Genomic DNA, 22,424 nt, shown 5'->3' with positions numbered 1-22,424 from the left:
ACTAGGGACTCACAAGGGTAACCCAGTAACCAATCTGGAGTGTACCTAATGTACAGGTAATCAATTTAGAGAGAGAACAGCTAGGCTGTGGTCCTGATTAGCAGGGCCACAGCCAGACTAAAGATGATAAACCAGTGAAACACAGCAAAAAGTGGGGGTAACCATAGAAGCAGATCCTACTCTCCTACACTCACTCCGCCACACTGTCGGGAGCCCCTCAGAAACCTCACTAAGAAAGATGCTCGATGGCAATGGTCAGGTGAGGAGGCCAGGGCACTTAATGCGATCAAGAGGGCGTTGCTACAAGGAGCCACGGTGGCTTACTTCAAGGCTGTACAGAATACAGCATTGACATCTGCAATAAAGCGCTTCAATAATGAAGCAATCTAGGAACTGAATTAAACACTCGTCTAAAATGATTTAGTCACGGAGGTAAATCATTTTAGACCAGAGTGTTTAATTCAGTTCCTAGATTGCTTCATTATTGAAGCGCTTTATTGCAGATGTCAATGCTGTATTCTCAGATTGCTTAATATCTGAAGCATATTATTTATACCAGACTTTGTTGTTTTTTTAGCGACCATCGCCTCATTTTCATCCCGTATTTTCACCACATACTGGCACTTCGTATTGAACATTCTGCCACGTCCTTTCCTTCTCCTTATCAGAATCATGGAGGTAAAATATTTATACCCTTTAGCACTGTTATGATTAGCGAGCTGTGTTAAGTGGACGTAACAGTGACTAGTTTGGTGCTTGTTTTTTGTTTTTCTAGTGGTCCATCGCTACTCGTTTACGCCCATTTTGACTCTTGTGTTTTCCTTCAGTCTCACTGTGTCATTAATACAGACCCAATCCCTGGATCTCAGTTGACAACATTTAAGGTATGAGATTCGTGGACACATTCTAAGTAGCATGGTTTTCTTAGTACCAGCATATTACGGATACCAATTTTTATTATTGTTGCTTCCACAGTTGCACACTTTTTTATCGCCAGCATTGCATGGTCCGAAGAGCAACACACCTACGTGTTCATTATAATACTACAAGTAATTTACTTTCCACCGCAGTGGTTTCCAGAAAAGTAGGTAATTGTCCGTTTAATAATTTAAGCATTTATCTACGTTCCACTAGTAGTGTTGTGTTTATAACAGCTGTTGTCATTTCATTTTCCCACTAGCTTCGGTTTTTGGGACCATCCCACAGTACTTGTCCGGTGTAGCCTTCGTTATACTAATCATAGGATCTTATTACAGCCATTCCGTATCTCTATTTAGGTATGTACGTATCGCTAACGTGTCTCCTATTTTTGTGTACTCACATTAGAACATCAGAATGGCACTCTCTCTCCGGTGTTGTTTTCTACATTATCCAGTATTAAAAGGTTATCATCTTTTAGCCTGTGATTAACCCACAGTGGACTTTGCTAATTTAGATATTAACCAGTGGTTTGTTCCCTTTTACGATGAGTTTCTAAACATGCAAGTGTTAATAGGTTTTCATCTTTTTTGGCAACAACAATAGTGCATTTTTTACAGTATGTTATCTATTTCTAGTTCACATGCAGTTTCATTTCTGAAGGCTATATAATAACTGAGGTGCATTTTGTTTGCAAATTTATATGTAGAGAATTTATATTGACGACTATTTAGTTGTTTACTTTTGACTCTCATGGACTATTGGAAATGTTTGTTATACTAATATCTCATGATATCGTACTGAGGTTAATACATGACAGCATCTGTGTTATGTTATTTATCATGTGTTCAGAATGTTTAACAGTATAAAATTAGTACCTTTTTATGATCAATGAGGCCATAACGTTGTTTGCTTCTCCACCCTTAAGTGTCTATAACATATTTTTTAATCTATAACATTATGGTGTAGATATTTATATTTTCTCTTAACGTACTGAATAGTTTTTGTATGTTTTAGGTTTCTTCCCCTGAAGAAGGGAACCTTCGGGTCCCGAAATGCATCGGGCACCATGTCATCAGAAAACAAACTCAGTTTGATTTATAAGCATCTATGAACTTTGGTTTTGTAATCATCAAAGACATGTGTGAATAGAACTTTTGATTCACAAATCAGATCTTGTTGCACATCAATTTGATTTCTTCACTGTTTGTACAAATGGATAAATATGATTCATATACATAATGATCTCCATGCATAAATGTTGGATAATAATTCTATGAATGATAATTAAATAATAGAACGAGAAAGCTTATACTGTTTATTGTTTGATCTATTTGAATAACTGCTTTACATTTATTGTTGGAAAAGGGATTCTTTTCCACTTGGAACAGTGCTCACTATAAGTAGGTCTCTCTACTTAGTTACTCCTGAGTCTTTGAAAGGCCTGCAGCAAAGGGGCAGAGTCGAGCATATATCAGGGAACGACCAGGCATATTTCTGACTCTACCCCGGCCCAACAGGCGACCTGGGTGGGAATGAATTGGTGGCCACTCCTGGGTTCACAGCGCCAGGGCTGTCCGGAATTCTCACGGTTGGATTTCATTTACCCAGGGGCGAGTCCGACTCAGTGGCTCCCCCTGCTTCAACTTTTGTGCCAGGGCCTTGCCCAGCTCGGCTCCCGCCCTAGTCTGAGCCTGGTTTCCCCTGTCACTCCAGAGGTATAATTTGTGACTATTGTTTCCATTTCAAGCTTGCGGTCTGTGACTGTGCCCTGCTCTAGAAGCTTCAACTCTTTGTATGTTCAGCTGCCGTCGGGCAATCCCGCCGCCGGAAAAGGCACGTTGTCAGCAGCCAGCAGGGCCTGGCACCGGCCGCAGCAGTCGCGGAGTCTGCTCTGGGAAGCGTCTAGGGCTGGCCAATTGTCTACCTCTGTACGGGGTCAGGGGCGAATGAAAGTAGAGCGGCGTGTGCTAATAGGAGAATACGTCATAGGAAGGGCGGTGAACTCTGCTGACGTCAGAGATGTGCTGATAACAGGGTGTAATAACAGGGAGCGGAGGTGTGCTAATATCACGAATGTCCTGGAGAAGGAGGGGAATTGTGGTGATAACAGAAACATATTTTAGTGAGGGAATTGAAATGTGATCATATCAGAGGAATAGATTACACAGGGATCGGAACTGAAATGTGCTGGTATCAGAGGAATGTATTACATAGGGAGGTGAAATGTGCTGATAACAGAGTGTGAAAAAGAGAGAGGCGAGCTGTGCTGATATCTCAACTGTCCTGGAGAAGGAAGGGAACTAGTGTGATAACAGAACAATGTCCTAGTGAGGGTGGTGAACTGTTCGGATATCAAAATTAAATACATGGGAAGGTAAAATGTGCTGATAACATATGGTGTGATAAACAAGGAGGCGAGCTGTGCGGATATCTTAGATATCCTGGAGAAGGAAGGGAACTAGTGTGATAACAGAACAATGTCCTAGTGAGGGTGGTGAACTGTGCTGATATAAGAATATCATACATAGGGAGGTGAAATGTGCTGATAATGGAGAGTGTGATAAACAAGGAGGCGAGCTGTGCGGATATCTCAGATATCCTGGAGAAGGAAGGGAACTAGTGTGATAACAACAATGTCCTAGTGAGGGTGGCGAACTGTGCTGATCATACATAGGGAGGTGAAATGTGCTGATAACATATGGTGTGATAAACAAGGAGGCGAGCTGTGCTGATATCTCAGATGTCCTAGAGAAGGAAGGGAACTAGGCCCTAGTTTTTAGGACATTGATCTGTTATCACCCTAGTTCCTCGTTCCTAGACTGATAACAGATCAATGTCCTAGTGAGGGAGGTGAGCTGTGCTGATATCTCGTATGTCCTGGCTGAGGAAGAGTACTATGCTGATCGCATAACAATGTCCTAGTGAGGAAGGTGAACAGTGCTGATATCAGAATATCACACACAGGGAGGTGACATGTGCTGCTAACATAGGGTGTGATAAAGAGGGAGGCGAGCTGTGACGATATCTCAGGTGTCCTGGCCGAGGAAGAGTACTATGCCGATAGCATAACAATGCCCTAGTGAGGGAGGTGAACTTTGCTGATATCAAGGATACCCTAGGGTGGGCGAGGCGACGTGCTAATAACTGAGGTTATCATTCATCGTGGAGCTCTGCCAATATCGCACTGTCCTAGAAAGGGCGAGAGGTGACATGCTGATAACTTAGTGTATCATCCAGAGGGAGGTGAGCTCTGCTGATATCACAATGTCCTAGGGTGGGTGGTAGGTGACATGCTAATAACTGAGAGTATCATCCAGAGGGAGGTGAGCTCTGCTGATATCAAGGATGTCGTAGGATGGGCAGGAGGTGACGTGCTGATAACTGAGAGTATCATCCAGAGGGAGGTGAGCTCTGCTGATATCAAGGATGTCCTAGGATGGGCGAGAGGTGACGTGCTGATAACTGAGAGTATCATCCAGAGGGAGGTGAGCTCTGCTGATATCAAGGATGTCCTAGGATGGGCGGGAGGTGACATGCTGATAACTGAGAGTATCATCCAGAGGGAGGTGAGCTCTGCTGCTATCAAGGGTGTCATAGGATGGGCGGGAGGTGACGTGCTGATAACTGGCGGTATCATCCAGAGGGAGGTGAGTTCTATTGATATCACAATGTCCTAGGGAGGGTGGTATGTGACATTCTAATAACTGAGGGTATCATCCAGAGGGAGGTGAGCTCTCCTGATATCACACTGTCCTAAGGAGGGAAGTGACCTGTTCTGATATTAGATGGTGTCCTAAAGAGGAAGATGGAATTTGATACAGAATGTCATAGAGGGAAGGTTTGCTTTGCTATGTTATCAGGGGGTGTCCTAAAGATTAAAGGGAGTTGTGCTGATATCAGAAGAATGTTCTTAGCGGAATGGAGAAAACCGCATACATCAGAACATACGCATATGAGGGAAGGGATTTTCAGAGATATTCAAGGGTGTTGCCAGGAGGAAGCTGTTTTACTGATACCAGTTATTCCCCCCTGATCCGGTCTTGACACTAAAGTTAGTTGAGATTAAACTAGTATCCGGCACTCCCTCCTGTTCCTTTCCTCACAGTACATAAGGATTTCTTGCGCTCTGTGCCAGATCCGTCATCTCTCTTTGGTATCACCTGAATGTCAGGACAGCCCAAACCTGCTGGATGAGGTGGGGTTGGAATAAAAGCTCTCTGTCTGAATCTCTGTGCCCTGGGTGTGTCTGTGCTTCGTACATTCCATTCTAGGCCTCCATCCGTGCCCAGGGCACTCTTTGTTAGTGCCAGTGCCAACTATTTTCATCCAAAACATACATCCAGTGGGTAACAAGGATCAGGAAATATGTGCATCTGAAAGACTTTGATTGTTGTGCCACCTGCCCTCCATTCAGGCTGGGTGCCACATTACACTCCTTGCATAAAGGGCACAGTGCATGCCCCGTGTGCACCGCTGGCATGTATTCTAGATCCCTGCAGCAGGATAAGGGTAGGGCGTGAGCTTCAGATCATGCTCTTGGACCATGTCCAACCTCAAGGGATTCTGCCCTGCTTCAGAAGGCATCCTTTCTGGGATTTCTGGGCCCCGGGACAGTTGTTGGTGAGTTAAAGACACCTTCCTCAGTAAACAGGGGCTCATACACACTATGACACAACCTTTGGCCACATATCAAGGGATGTCTCATTCCAATAAAAACACTCAACTGAGAAGAAGGACAAGGTGCTGGAAGAGAATGGAGACAACATGGCGGGATAGCAGGGTGTGGGAGATACAGATGAGGATATTAGACAAAGAGAGAGACACGTGAACACCGCGAGAGATGAAAGAGAAAAGAGTCAGCACAAAGGAGAATGAGAAAGCAAGTGCTGGCCGCTGTGGCATCCTCTTCATGTGCCAACGACTACCGTCGGTCCCCTCTGTGGCTTATCCAAACCGTTCATAGCATAAGAATATCAACACATCCTTCTCAACCCCAGCTCCAGACTTAACCTCCCCTGCTCGTTTACAGATGTTTCATCCTCGTCTCTGATGTCAACATGTTTTCTTCTTTGCCTCACTGACACATTACCCTTTCTTCCCTCTCTTCCACTGACAAGCTCACCCTCTCCTCTGTCACTCAACATACTCTCCTCTCGTGCCTCGCCGGTCCCACCTTCCTCTGGCCATCTTATTAGTATTTATCCTTATTTATTTTGTGGTTTGCGAATAAGCGGAGTCAATATTGGTTACTTTTTAACATTCATTCAACTGATGAACATGCATTCATAGTTTGAAGCTTGTTGCGTTTTAGCAAATTCTTCTGATAAATATAGTAAAGCACTACACCCACAGGTAAATATTAGCAATGTACTACAAATATATTTGAACATATGCCTGTATTTAAAGAATTCTTAACCTGTTTTTTAACTCGCTGTGCTATCTACCAGCACATCTGTTGCCTTAGAATTCACAACAAACAGCACCAAAAGTCACTCATTAGAAGCACAATTTTCAGTATTATTGTACTAAAAAAAACCAACAAAAAAACCAGAAAGGAAATACATTGTTTTCTGTCTGTATTGATCTATAAAAATTAGTAAAAACTGAAAACTGAAAGCCTTATACATAAAGCCAGTCAGACTTATTGGCTTTGCCAATGCTCATTAGCAATTATTTTATTATATATCACATGCATGTGTTACAACAAGAACATTGTTGTGAATAATCAGAATTGAAAATGTTTTAATTCTGAAAATAGAACAGTGTGGAATTACATTATAAAGGATCGTGGAATGTGAAAGGCCCTTCTGCGTGTCTCAATCACTTCCGTTCTATCCTCCATCAACTATCTCTCTCAGAGAGTCACTTTTGTCTCTCTTTCTGAAGTCAGTCCATATACTTAACACTTCATCTCCTTCCTCTTCATTGCTGTTTTTTTGGCCCTCTCCTTCTGCGTGTACTTCCTAACGTCTCCTCCACTTCACCATTCGTCCTCTCTACCCATTTTTAAATAAACATAACATTTTCTTTTCCTTTGGTGCGGTCAATACTTCGGCTGTGTACCTCCTTCACACACTTTCCCACAGAATCGTAATTAAAACTGGCCCATTAATATCCAACTCCATGTGTACACTGCATCGAGGCCAAGGACACTGTGAGAATGTGGTCTGTACACCTCTATGGCCCAGTGACAGGCACTGTGGGAAACTCACAGTGCCATCCGTCTCACTCTGGACCTCTCGAGTACACCTGGTCAGGAACACCCATCCACACCCTCATCTCACCCAGAGGAGAGTCAGTTTGCAGAACGCGCTATACAAGGATCGTAGATTACATGGAAAACAAAAGGCTAGATGTATCAAAGGGTATTACCCATTCTATTTCTATGGGAAAATGCTTTAGTACATATGACCCAAAATTACAAAAACACAACAGGGAGAAGTAAACAATCATATTAAATAGGAGCACATGCTTGTAAAGATACACGCCCGTTATGTTCCAGTTTTAATATCCGTACTTTAATACTGCCTGTGCTGACCACTGCCAGTGCCCACCGCACTTAAAGCCCTGCCCCCTGCACTTAATACAGCAGCCTCTCCTCTATCACACAACACATTCCCCTTTATTTCGCTCACTGGGTATATTCTCTTCAGCTCACCCACTCAACACATGCTCTTCGTCTTCTCCCTCCCCCAACATGTAAATTTGTCCTTAGACTCCAACCATATTTTTCTCTTCTTCGTCTGCCAGAAGGTTCATCCTCTTTCCCGCACCTCATCCACCCCCCTTTTTTCCATTTCTCCCAGCATATTCTACTCTCCTGCAACATGATTTAAAATTCTACATGTTCTAGCACCCTTTCTCTTGACAAGATAATCGCCCTTCCCTCTCCCCAACATGTTCTTAACCCCCACCAACATGACTATGCCTCCTTCCCGGTTACGGCTGCCAAAAGATGCCTGTCTCCCAACGCCTTCGCTCCTCTCTCATGGAGTAGGGACCATCTTAGTTCCCTCCCTCAGTATCACCTGCTCTTCCTTCAACACAATGCAATTTTCTCATCACATAATTCTTTTCAACAACGTTCTCCTCTTCCTTAAGCGATCAGACTTAGCCCAGACTCATATTCTCCCTCAAATAACATCAAACACACAAAGGTTGATAGGGAGGAATGCTTGCAATAACTCTAACCACTGGCAGTCGCTTGGGGTGGCATTTCAACACATTGTTCTTTTGCCCACCTTGCCACCTCAGATCAGTCCCAGCCATTTGCAAATCTTGGTCCTGCTCCAGCAGGAACAGTCCTGCCCAAACTGTCAATCAAACTCCCTCAAATAACATCTTTTTCTTTTAACTATCCACATCTTCCTTTTCTCCTGGGTCCAGCGACGCCTTGTAATTTCACCGCTCTCACACACATTGTCCTGCCCTCCATCCTATGGCCAAAACCATCTCCTTCTTGGCTCAATAACCTGTACACATTCGTGCTTATAGCATAACTACCCCATCTTTACAACCAACAAGGTGTTTGGGTTGAATGTCCACTTTACAAAAACACGTTATGTTATGTTAACTCTCCTTGGCCAGCTCACAGTGTTAGGCTCCCTCAACAATGTTACTCTCTCTCCTTCACCCAACCACATCATACCTTTATCTTCATACAGCCACAAATGCATGCACTATTTTAATAACAATATATTGCACTGCAGTGCAATACAATGCATTTCTTTACTTTCATCTCAATCCACTTTTCCATCAAGCAATCGTATCTTTCCCTCCCACAACCACTCCCAACCTCTTCTCTTCACTCCATATACCGTAACCACCTCTCTTCTCGTTACCAAAAAAACTATGCTCCTCTCTCAATGATGTCCTTCATTTTCTCCTCCCTCAGCCCCAAACTCCATTCCTATATCCTGCAAATACAATCTCCTCTCCCCACTAACCACAGGCTCTTCGACTTATTCCCATGAAACACTCCTCTGTCTACCTTTAGTACCTAACACACATCATCACTTCACCCTCACCCAGGCCTCTTCCAACCATTCCTCCTTTTTCTGGTCTGTAGAACCACATTCTTCACTCCTCACAACATCTAACCTGGTTGCATCTGTTTATTTTGCTCATGTGTTATTTCAGTCTCAGCTGAACGCAGTATGCCCCCTTGTGGCATGGATGGTTGAAGGACAGCATGGGTGAGATATGCTTATCCATGAATGACATAAGTAAGGGCTGGTGCGAATAATGAAAACAAGACCTGCACATTAGCATGTTGAGATCCCATGAAATCCCTATCTGTGTCTGCCACCCCGGAGATGTTCATGCCGCCACAGAGATAAATAGCCCATCCAGCTACATACATTAAACCCTCCAAAGCCATTTTCTTACCTTACGGTGCAGCATCTGGGACTGCGGACCCCCATTTCCTTCAATCTCATATCGGACCTTGTTGAAGAGCGCAACACCATACTGCTCCTCGTAGAACTTCGAGAATTCCCCCAGTACCTTCCCAGTGCACTCTGAAAGAGATCAGACCAAGAAAACCCATATTAGCAGAAGGCATACCTTTCCTTGAAATAAGGGCAAGCGTAGGACACAGCGTAGGGCAGGTACAATAAATATACTATTCACACCAACTACAAACAGTCAACGGTGTAAGAAAACAAATCCCTTACATCAGGACAGATATTTCCTCCATAAACAGCTCAAACTATGCTTATACCAGGGGAGGTAGAAACGTTTACCTATAGCATCTCTTTTATCAGGAGAGGCATCACATCGGCACCTGTTCATGTATGACCAGCTATGATCATTAATTCCTAGTAGCTATGCAGGGATCTCCAGATGTGTCTTGGATACTCAGGATTATAATTTGCTACCTTCTCATATTTCACAACAAAGGTGATCAGTTAAGTAAGGGTATTTGTAGACGCACATTAAATCATAATACATTCAGATCCTTTGTATTGTAATATTTGCATACTTAATATTTTATAAAGTTCTCAGCAATGTATTTAAAATATGCAATGAGTTCCTTTTTTATGAAACTCTGTTTTATATAAGAAAAATAGAAAAGAAAAAGGATTACACACAAATCACATTAGTATGCACGTGTCTGTGCTCCACATGAACCTGCCACAACTCCCACCCAACCCGCACACTTGCTTCCTTCGTCATGCCACATCTAACTTGTTTCCCAAGACTCCTCGCTTAATATATTGTATACATTTATAAACTGTTTTGCTTCTTCTCAGTAGGATCATTAGTTCACATAATCAGATTTGGAGTGGTCAATTATTCGGAAGCTCTAATTTAGCTAGCATCTCAGCCCATTCAGCAATGTCCTCAGTCAATCTTTCGACCCTCCTTGTAGGTTTCAGGTGGTATTTATCCATCACCGCCCATTCAAGCAAATCCTTACAAGCTTCGTGTCTTGGAGCCCTGTCGGACACCCAACGGATGTTAGTCTGACTCCTCGCTAGTACCATTCCCAGCTCTACCATTCTAAGATTTGTAGTGATTTCAAACTCCAATATGAACTCAGTGTAGTGCGAATGTCAGAGACATCAGGAGCAGCATACTGAAGAGAAGCTGTCTAGGACCGGTCGGGGGAAAGAATCTCTGTATGGGATTAAGCTTGGACTAAGCGGGCTTCGAAGCCAGCACAGTTACCTTCATAAACTCGAAAGTAAGATTATAAAGAAACCAGAGAAAACCAGGGTCAGGCATTTAACGCTTGAAATACTCACAGATAGAGACAACCCTCATTCTGTAGTGGCCATTTTTAAATAAAACTTTGCCGTTCTTAGCCATAATCACCAAGAAAGTGTACATTGGTGTATACATCACGGGACGCCAGAAGTATGAGAAGTCCAGCACTGCTCATGTATACCTTTAAAAACCTGGTAAGGTCCAGCATTTACATAGTACCCCCTGCCGGCAGCTTAGACTTCACTAACACATATAGAGAAGATACGGTAGATGTGCAAGCTGAACCTTGCATAATGTGGCCAACAACAGGGTTAAGTTAAACACACATACACACTTCTCCCCGTGCAGCACGAGCAACGTCATTGCAAGCTTCCCTCCCTCACAGAACAGGTACAGCAGATGTGCAGGCTGAACCAGCATAGCTGGGGCACTAGCAGTACAATCAGCAACAGTTCAAGGTTAAATGCACACGGCAGGGGCAAGACAACCAGCAGCACAATCACCTCTTATAAACTGAGAACATGGGTAATGTGGTAGGCAGCGAGGGAAGTTAAAACACAGACACACACCTGCCCCCGCACAGCACGAGTACCCTCATTGCTAGGTTCCCTCATACAACATGGCGGCAGCAGCATAAGCCTTTCCCAATATACAGTACAGTTACAACATGGCGGCAGCAGTGCAAGAATCCCTCACATACAGACACATCAAAGACAACAAATACATAGACAAGAATCTAGAGCTGCCAAAAGTGAGTGAAGGGGCATTGGGAGGTCCAAGAGCACACAGGCTATAGTGCATCCTTCTTTTGTGCTGCCTGCCCTGGGGTTGAACGGAGAGGGTTTCCTTTGGTTGGACCTGCTTAACTCTGCTGCTATGTTGTCTAGGAAATGTAGAAGACCTGCTCAGTTTTGGAGCTACCATCACAAAATAGTGCTGTTTGGACCTCCTGCCTCACTGCTACTGCCTGCCTTAAACTAGAATGGGAAAGAGCCACACGACTGGTTGCAGATTAAGTAGCCTCTCGTGCAAAGTGGCAAAGCATGGTCTTGCATCAAACAGGACCAGTGCTCTGTGCTGATACAAGAAGGAAACAAATGTGATGGTTTGTGTAACTTGTTCGCCCCAAATCTTACTCTTCAAACACCAATACACATTGGATTCCCCTTGCGCCTTGCAACACCAAAATTAAAATGTTTGACAGAAGTCTATCAGCTGCCCCAAAGATTCTGATCTAGGATTGCAGACAGGCATTACATACTTGAAAAATATCAAGAGGTTGAATGCGCAGGGAATGTAGAAAGCACATTTCAATGGCAGAAAATGAAGATATGCTTTAACACAGGGAGCTTTGATGAAGTTCCAAAAGTGTGTCCAAACAGTGAAATTGAACCAAGAGTCACTTCAAAGCAGGTCACCACAATTAAAGGCTCCAAGAGCCGCCAGATGAGTAGAGATATACGTCACTACTTTATATGAGAGCAAAATAAACACTTTTTTACTTGATAAAAAAAGGCCTGGCCAGCAATTCAGATAGAAAAAAGTCAACACTCATCACAAAAGCGCACATTCAATGAGTTGGAACAGAATTTCAATAATTTTTGAGCACCACTTATTCCAACATCTGGCCTTCTGCACTCTTTTCAATTAGACAAGGCTTACATTTTTCTCTTACAATGAGGTGGCCTTAGAAGTTCCTAAATGAGCTCTACTCCATTTTGCGTACTTGTTGCTGTAGCAGCCAGTTTTTTTTTAGCGTTTCCAAAGCTTGAATTATATATATATATATATATATATATATATATATATATATATATATGTTTCCACACATCTGATTCCCCCAGAGGTCAAAGAAGGACGGCACTCCAAGTCGATGTTTAACCAAAGTGGTTTATTGGCAGACCCCCCTGCCCCCTTGACATACGCGTTTCACCTATTTGGCTTCCTCAGTGTCAGCCATACAATGTGCATACCGCCATTAAATCCCCTACCACTTCCCCAAACATAGAAAGTGGACTAGTGCTCGCCTAGATGTTTTGCGGCGGCCATGTTCAAACGTGCAAATTCACATATCGTTTGTAACATTATTTACAGTTTTCACAGGGGGATTAATGGCATTTGGAAAAAGTGCTGGTGCAAAAGTTCATTAAACATGAAAATATTAAAAACAAGGGTTGAGTGACAGGGCATATTGTCAAATAATGTCAATTGTACATGTACATATTTTGCATCCACCTTGTATAATGCATTTTCATTTTAACCATTTCCACGAGTGAAAATTGAAATTATTTACAAATAATTCATATATATATACACATGATTAAGCCCTGAATGGGCTCGGTGGACAGTTGGTATGTTTGCCCTGTTAATCAACAGGGCAAACATCAATCAAAAAATATATATATATATATACACACACACACACACACACTCTTTAATAGGGATATTTAAAGATACAAATTTAAAATTTTCTGATATAAAACATTATCTTTACCCCCTCCTTATGCTGATTAACATTAAATATTTTTGTCACTCATTGTCGAAAAATCCCAAACATGTCAGTACAGTACTGGCAAGGAAGCACTATTGATTTCTAACCCAAATGCACTGACATCTCCTTGACCTCCCCTGGGACACTCTGCAATTGAGGAGACCCACAACTTGCAAACTCAGACATCAAACTGCATAACAAGGCAACGCATGGAAACAAAGGCACTACTGAACATTATGAGGTCCAAAAACATATATTACGTAATGCATCATTCACAGGTCCAAATAAATTACTGAATGTAAATCATAAGTTTTATACAGTCTGACACCTTCCCCAGACAGTATGTTACCTAAAAGGGTCTCCAACCAAGAAAACTTTTGCCTGGTGGGACATCCTACCTTGGAATTCCTGTGGCCTTTCATTATGGCATTTAAAAGGTGATGCCATCTGAGGAACCCTGGTACCAGTAACACTAGAACCCATATTGGTAAATTTGGAATATTCTACATAAAGATTCAACACATAAGTGCTTTAAAAGAGGCCGCTGCAGCTCAGCAGATGCTCTTTCCATAATATCTGAACTAGTGGACTAGGGCATGCAGCTAGGGCCCGGAAGGGCCTCATTTAGAAGATTCTTGCTCAGGCCCATGAAACAGGAACCCCCACCCTCGGGATTGTGGTGGCCAGTGACCACTGTACCGAGCTTTCAATCCGAAAGTAACACCTCCTAGGTGAAAAATTACACAAAGGGTCAGTGAAGTCCACGGGTGCCGCAATTCCAGGAAGCAAACACAGTACATTAATATGTCTTATATTATGAGACTTTGGCCACAGCATCTGTGACAATGACTAGAGAGACATTAAGAAGAGAGGAATAGGCCCCCCAGGAGCCTGCCTTTCTTGTCCTCTGTAATCAAACCCTGAAGCTTTTCTCATTCCTACTTTATCACTGATTTTCTAGCTGAACCATATGTCTCATGTTTTAGTTTTATAACCACAGAATTGATTTTACGCACAGCTCAAGCCTATGCAGGGGGTCACTTCAAGTTTTTTGTATAACTTCAGCCCAGTCCTGGCCCAGCGAGCTCCTTGGGAGCCAGAGATTGGAGAATGGCCACTGGGGGAGCCATGGGAGTGGTGCCCACAATTCCACCAATTCTAAGTAGATAGCACTCCAAGGCTATTCAAAAGCAAAACTAAACTCACACAAAAGAAAAAAAACGAAACTGAATTAACGTTTTATTACGAGCAAGGGGCATTGCAAGACGTATGAATATTGTTCACTAAAACGCATCTTTCCACTTATGCAAATTTGAAATCCCGTGGGGTGGGGGAGTGGCGCTGCCAACATTGACTTTTAAGATAAACATGAAAGCTCGATGCCAGCCCCCTTGCTACTCCACTGTTCTTCACTCCTGAATATTTAAAAGGCATTTACTGCCTTGTCTAACCTTAGGTAGATTTTAGCAGTGGCCGCCGGCACGGCTCGCGGGTGGCACTGGGGGTCCAAGGGGGGGAGGGGTACATGGCACAATGTAAATTAAAAAAAAAATACACTTACGTTGCCGCCGGGTTCTGCATCTCTGCTCTTGCTCTCCTCCTTCTTGGACTCCAGGAAGCACAGCCAGGCTTACCTGACCAATCACAACACTGCAATGCAGAGTTGTAATTGGTCTGAGCGCTGTAGTTCGGCGCTCAGCCAGGGACTGGGGTCCTGGGCATGTTCTCCATGCAGGCTGTAATGCAGTCTGCATGGAGAACAGGGAAAGTACCCATGACTGTTTGCGGCCAAATAGTCAATGCGCACTTAAGAGGGTGCTACCACCACTCCCCTGCTCTGCAGCCCCACCCCCTCACGCAAAGCTGCCGCAGCAGCGGGACAAAATAAAATGATAAAATTACGTTATTTTATTTTTCCCTTTTTTTACTGCTTCAATACAGTGGAGCAAAGTTCCTCTGCCTTAGCGGATGAGCAGCCACTGAATTTTGGGCCGCACACAGAATCACTGCCTCGGGTGCAGCCTGTAATTCTTAAACATAATACCAAGGCCAGGAATGGCGGACTACCTTGCTGACATGAAATGGAGGAGCACGAGAGTCCCTCAAGGGAGGGTGGAGGCTTTTTCGTGAAGAATTGATTTTCTTGGTTAAAAAACCTTAAAAATGAAGTTAATTGAATGTTTTAACTTCAATGCGAACAGGGCTGGGCCGAAAGCTTAAGGCAACCCTGTATAATGTCGTAATACCAGTCCCTATACCACCAAGCAAGAACGCCACGCGAGTGTGAGCCTACTGCCACGATGTTTTTCCACTGGGGCCAAGGGATTCATTTTACAGCACAATTTCCCTATTTTATTGGATATAATGCCACAGATTTTAAAGGCAGTTTTCAAAAGACATTCGGGAAACGTTGTAATACTTTACGTCTACCACAGGAACATTATTCCTTCGCTGCCGCACATCACGTATATGCCTGTAGGAAAAGTAAATTTAGGAAAACTGTAAGTCACTTGCTCAGAGCTCCTTCCAGGGATCTAAAGGCTAAGGAGTGGACGCCCCTGTCTATCTAGTCCGAAAGGTGCCCTCTAGTCTTCAGCCTACTAGGGGTGTCTCCTTGGCATTGCGGCCGGTCTAAGGCAGAGAGTAGTGTCAGGGCATATTTTCCCTTATGAGGCTAAAGAAGACAGCTAAGGTGTATCAGGCGCTTTAGTCCTTTTTATGGACAGTCGTGCCTGCACTGAGGGCTCTATGAGTCACCAAAAGAAAAGCTGGGTTCAGTTCAAGACCCAGGGGGGCTGTGTATGGTGACTGTCCCTTTTTAGAACAGAACGTTTACTTCAACATTTTTTTTATTTTATATGATATTGTTATTTATTGTCATGTGTCAGCATTTATTATTTTTAGACTCTGTAAATGGTAGAGCTCGGTTTTTATTTATAGCATGTTCTGTTTTCAAAATAAACTTGGAAAGAGAGAGAGCGCAAGTAAGAGACAAAGAGAGCTATGTTTTTCCAGCACGGCCAGATTTCAGCTGCCAAGGTTACCATGTCTCCCATAGAAGGCTTTTGCAAAGGAAGAACGGTTGCCTGCCCCATAAGTTCACACTGAAATCAAAAACGGGCGAGCTACAAACACAGAAACTAAAAGAAACAATGCAATGCGCTATAAAAAATAAACATTCAGGAAGAGACAACATAAGTATAAAAACGGCACCACTAAACTACAAAAACCTATCAGACGGAGTCTCTTTCAGGCAGCTCACAGTCTGTTCTATGGGAGAAGCTGACCCACTTTTTTGCAGCAGGTTGCGTGAGAAATAAAAAAAAAAAACTTTAACCTCAAGTAGCAGTTAGCAAAATAGCAAACATATCAAATAAAAATTCATGAAGGGGCCCAGCAGCCCTTCAGTGCCAGTGCTGGCACCAGAAATACACTCCATTTCGGGTGGCTGTACGAATGTGGTCTGGCTAAATGCCAGATTCTTTTGTGGCCGAATTTCAAGTGGGAGGATGGATGAAGTGGGCTGACCCATTGCTCCTTGCTGTATACTGTGGTGGGCGAAAACACATTTTGGTTAGCATTTGAACAGACCAATGGATGAAGAGGGCGGACTAAAATCCCCTGTAAGTAGGTATGAAAGTATTTTTTATGATTTTTTGGGAAAACATGTGGCTGATGAGACAACCAAAGCTGAATCTAAGCCATACCTAAAAAAGCAGATTAGCCCAAGCATGGCCAAAACAAACTACAAGATGGTCTAAAGAATTAAAAACTTCCATCTATTAATTCTTTTAATTTACTGTTTTCTCCAATAGGGGGATGGTCAAGTGGGTGATGTCACTGTACCTTACAATCATTTATAGAAGTGTATTTCGAAGAACATTGCATTTCAGCATAAAAATGTAGGGCAGCTTAAATGGGAAGGAGGGTCCAAAGTTACCACTGGGACTATTTCATGTCAACATTTCTTAGCCACAAAATACCTTTTCTTCCATTTTGTTTTTACAACTGAAGCACTGTGGCAAAGTTATCTTAAATAGTGTTTGCAATGAGGGATTCTCTGCAGTATTTCTGCCGGTGGTGATCTTCTCTTTACTGACAGCATCCAGTTCTATCCCGCCCTCTGAATGCCAACAGTTCTGTGCTTTCTCTTGCATTACATGCACGCCCATGTCACCAGCCTGAATCTATTTTAGTCCTTGTTCCTCCAGCCTTGTGTCTTGGGCCTGGAATAGACAAAGGGCAACTTGCAGAGTTCAAGAGATGCAACAGAGCTTGAGAATTTGTAAAGTTGGGTCAAAGACAACTAGTTCAAAACCTGCCCCTGTTTTCTTGCAGGTTGGGTCGGGGAGGGTGGGGGGGGGTCACATTTTGACTGCTCCCTTTACTCAGGGGCAAGGCGTGGTGGCTACTGGTTTCCTTCCCTATTTCCTCATGAGTGAGTGCCCAGTGGTCAACCCATATCTGCTTCCTTTCATCTGAAGTTAAGCTTTAGTAGACACCTGTATTGGCTGGCGTCTGACGCATCCTGAGGACTGTCGTCCTTTGTTTTGAGGCAGGTGTTAAATGGACTCACTGGCAGAGAGGTTTTAAGCCATGGGCAAAGTGGGCTCTGGCCCAGAGCCCCAGTCTTTCAAGGGGGGGCTGATAGAACCAGCTCTGTTCTGCAGAGTCTTGCCTTGATGGCATTGAATTATTTTTAAACACATTGTTTTTAATACCACTTTCCTTTATTTTCATTGAAGGTGATATGTGTGTCTAATACATTTTGTAGAGAAAGGTTGTGTTTATGTTGTATTCAACATCCATAAAATAGTTTTTTAGATCAAATCAGGACCTCACATATGAGAAATGGGAGAGAGTCACAGAGATTGTTTGTAGTAATATTAGCGAGCAGCTGCTGTGTTACTATATTTAAAACACTCAACACTATCCCTGAATGTTACATGTACACACATTTGGACAAGTGTGTCTGTGCACTGTCAATGACTCGGCCTAATAGGGCATGAAAGAGCTGAAAAAAGATCATAAATTCAAAACTGTTCCTTATACAGGCCCCCAAAATCCTTAAGACGTGCCTGCTCACTGGAGCTAGGGCTTGGTAGTCCCTTTCTAGGATCCTCATCTTTTAGGCCGAGGCTGATTTCCATCCAGTGGACCGAAGAGGCTTGTTTGTCGAAGACAAGTAACATCGTAAGAGACCAGGCAACTGGACGCAGCCCAGTTCACAGCAAGTCCAGCACTTTCCCAGCACAAGGACTGCCCTTAGAGGGATGAGGCCATCAGTACAGTCAGCCACATACTCCCTCACTGACTCACTGGACATGCATCTCATGGAGAGGAACCCTGCCAACTCCCCGGATCACTCGTCATCCATGGAAATCTGTGCAATGATGGAAGAAGACAGGACAACCCCGGGGCTGGGGGACAAAACTGTGAATGAACGCCCTTGTAGACCCCGAAACAGAGGGTGAGTTACGTGTAAGGAATTACGTCGAACCCGTGAGAAGCACTTTATGCAGATCATAGGAATTCTTACGGCGGGACGTAAGTCATGGTGCGTAACTTAAAATACAGAATACCAAAGCTATTCTTACCAGGCAGCTTTCCTATATACCAGGGCTGCCTAGTTTGGATTTCATCCCATGCCTCTTCCAACACCCTATCGGTCCTCTCTTTAGCTCACACCTGCAGATTTTTTCATCCATAATGTCTCTTCATCCACAGTTGTACTATCTTTCTCTTCCTCCTCATTTCTCCCTTTTTCTGTTTTTCTCCTTCTGCTTTGGTTCAGAGTCTGATGATGAAAAACATGTCCTGGTCAACAGACGAGAGTGGTGGCACCGACTACCCGCAACCATTGGAACAAATGAATCGCTGGTACCCAGCCCATCTACAGGCCCCAATGGGTCCCTGAATCGTGAGCTGAGACTAGTGGCTAAGCTGCAGGCTGTTGTATTGCAAGGCATAAGATTAATTTGAGTTATCCCACTTGACCTTATTGTATTAAATTTCAGCTCCCCCACTTGACCTATTGTGTTTCATTTCAACTCCCACTTGACCTTACTGTGTGATCCTGGGCAGATCACATTCTCTCTGTGTGCCTTGCTCAGTTAGTTTATGTACAAATGAAAGTGCTTAGTAATGGGCTAAGCATCGGCTTTAAGAGCTATATTAAGTGCAGGGGGGACACTTCTAGAGAGCATTTCCTCTCTGTCCATGGAATGCTGCAGGCAGACAAAGGCTCGCAACATCCTCCGGGGGTTTCTCCACAGACAGGAAGCAGCTGCTGCTCTGAGAGAGTTAACGTCTGAGACGCCTTGTTCTCACAGGCCTCGGGTCGTAGTGCGTGGAATCAAGCCAGTCTTTGCTGCTTCTCGCCAGCCAGGGAAGGAGCAGAGCCAAGGGGAGCTAGAAAGACCCTCGGCCACGTGGGAGAGGGGTGGCGGTCTGACAAAAGGGGCGGAGCTTCACAGGAGGGAATAGGAGCTGTCTAACCCACCATCTTGCTCTTTAGGATAGGAACATGTTAATAGGAGGCGCAGCAGCATTTAGCACCGAGCATCCAGACACAGTGAAGGGCAGCCATAATACTGAGCAAGTGACACTTAAAGACACAGTTAAGAAGAGTCATTCTAAGACCAGTCTAAGACAAAGGGGGCTGCCGCATAATTAAAGAAGGGTGTAGACAATAGGGGCCCACACTGTTAATGAATGGGTGGGGACTGCCCCTTTAAGAAGGGGTCTTTCTAACAGAAGAAGGAATTCGCCCAATAAAGAGGAAGGGAGATTTAAAGACCAAAGGGGGCTGCCCCAGTATTAATAAAATGGCATTCAAAGAGAACTGGGGATGCCACAGTATGAACAAAGGGACGTTGGAACAGAAGAGTGGGCGGCCACATTATTAAGCGGGCATTCGAACACAAGAGTGGGCTGCCACTGTATAAACAAAGGGGAATTCTAATATAAGAGTGGGTGCCATAGTATTAACAAGGGGGTGTTCTAAAACAACAGTGTGCCATAGTATTTTTATTGTTAAAGGAGTGCGTATCACAGGATTAAAAACAAAACACTTGAACTACATGAATAAAAGACAATGAAAGACAAACACGAGCAGCTACACTACCAATGAGGGGTCTTTCAAACACAAGCCGGTGCTGTCCCAGAGGCCACCTGACAAGTGGAGGCCGACACAGGCTTCAGTAGGGGGGCTCAGTATACCCACCGGGGGAGCAGTTGCAGTCATTAGGCACTTTAACGAAGGAAGTGTGAAGTCTTAGGCGAGGAGGTGTCACACAGAAAGGAGGCTGCACATTTCCCAGCCGACCCCAATGCTTGGGAGATGAGAATACGTATTTTGGCAGAAGGGGCACATGGCAAGGTTCCAGTACCTCCGAGGCAGCGAAGAGGGGGGGGGGAAGGGTGGGGGGCAGGCTTGCTGAGCATGAAAAGTCCCACGCTCCTTGCCCCGCCCCCGCCACTAGCCCAGAACAACGAGCTAAAGAGCGTCCTCTGCTCTGGGCCCCAAAAATTGAGAGGCCTCGGTACCTCCCTCTCCAGTACTCTGCATTTAGAGCCGTTCTGTTATGTTACAGCATGTCTTGTTCAGTTAATTGCATTCACTAAGCACAAACTGATCCCATCAATGTCCTGGCACTGGGCTGAAAGTGACCAATCAGAACTGTGAAAAGGTGCTCCAATTAGAAATCTGCATTTTCAATGCTATCTATCGCCTATCGCCCTCACTCTATCTATCTGATGCATGCGCCCTCGGTGATTTGTTGTCTCACTTTTTGTTTTGAATTATGTTCCTAACTGTTACAATGCGGTTCAACTGTTGTTATAAAAAGTATTGTAAAGCGCTCTGATATCCTTCGGGATCAAGTTCGCGCTATATAAAGCCTTATAACTAATGCAATAGGTCTCGCATTTGCGAGCGTTTAAGCTATTGGCATTAAAAATAACAATGCCTTTTATTTATGTGGTTTTAAAAGGGAACACATATATAAAGGCATTGTTGTTTTTGATGCCAAGAGCTCAATCTCTCGCAAATGCGAGACCACTATAATAGTGTCCACGCACCTTTTTTAGACGCTGCTCGCATATTCAGGCTACCGTGAGCAGCTTCTAAACAAAGGGGCGTGGCCACCATTATAGTGAAAGTGTGTATGGTGCTTTCACCAAACGTTTATTATTCAAAACCTTTGTAGCGCAGCCCCTAAAGTGAAAGCGATCCACGATGGAAATTAAATAATTAAATAGGTGCGGCCGCTAAAGTGAATGCGGACCGCGCCCTATATTAACTAATTAAATAAGTGCGGCCGCTATAAAACGGACCGCGCTCCAATTTGAAAATAAAATGTACTACAATTTAAAGTAAATAGGGCGGGTGCTCCGATGCAATGTGTGGAATAGGGGAAGAGCATTAAAGAAAATAGTGCTCACCAACTTCTAAAGCGTACCGTGTACCAATCGAAGTAAGAGGGCCAGTCCTTGGGGGAGGTTAAAAGTGAAGACAAGGCAGTACTAAAGAGGGACTAACAAGCCTAAGTACGAATCAGAAGCCAGAATTTAAGAAGGGCAATGACATAAGCCAATGACAAATATGGGTAGAGAGTGGGCGGGGCTTTAATAGCATACTCCAGTACAGTATGACTTGCAGAGGGAGCAGCACATGCACGCTGCCCTTAGGCTCGACCTAAAAATACCTTTCAAGCAGCTTTCTGAATCTAAAATGATCAGTATTTTCTGCTCCGGACCATAGCATGCTGACCCCAGGAACATTTCCATTACTCAATATTAACCTCCCCTAGGAGATGCGGACCCCAAAGATTCAGACATCCCAGTTCCTACCCTAACACCACTCAGCAGTTACACCCACGAAAGGCTGCAGGCTCCAGCATTGTTTCAAATACCCCAGAACCTGTCTGTACAATAATCTGCACTTAGAACCATTTGGAACTCCCAGGTTGCAAAGGATTGCCTCTCAAATAAGAAATAACCCTTTCTTGACCTGTTGTTGAACCATAAAGTAATAGGGAGGGCTGTCGCACCGAGGACATCACGCACAACTGGCAGCCTAGTGCCTGCAGCTTTGCTGGAGTTTGACTTGGAGTTCTGGAGACTGGCTTATGATGGACAAAGGACTTTCTCACGTGAACCATATTTGGTCCCCTGATCACACACACAGCCAGCCCTAACTTATCGTCACCCTTTTTCAAAGCAGGGTGAGTTTAGTGATACAGACAGCAAGAAGGTTGCCAGCTGGTATGATCAGGATTTGTGTTTGATAGTTCAGTAA

General features: G+C 43.9%; 1 protein-coding gene across 1 annotated transcript in view; it reads right to left on the bottom strand.

Moving 5' to 3' along the window:
• NIBAN2 (niban apoptosis regulator 2) overlaps window positions 1-22,424 on the bottom strand; it is a 270,668-nt gene that overhangs the window by 116,745 nt on the left and 131,499 nt on the right. Inside the window, exon 2 of the mRNA XM_086921115.1 lies at window positions 9,310-9,440. Coding sequence (XP_086777241.1) covers window positions 9,310-9,440 — 131 coding nt within the window. The remainder of the gene's footprint in view (window positions 1-9,309; window positions 9,441-22,424) is intronic.

Source organism: Lissotriton vulgaris, chromosome 5 (assembly GCF_964263255.1).
Source record: "Lissotriton vulgaris chromosome 5, aLisVul1.2, whole genome shotgun sequence".
Taxonomy (NCBI): domain Eukaryota; kingdom Metazoa; phylum Chordata; class Amphibia; order Caudata; family Salamandridae; genus Lissotriton; species Lissotriton vulgaris.
The sequence above is the reverse complement of the archived record's forward strand: the minus strand, read 5'-3'. Positions and strand labels throughout refer to the sequence as shown.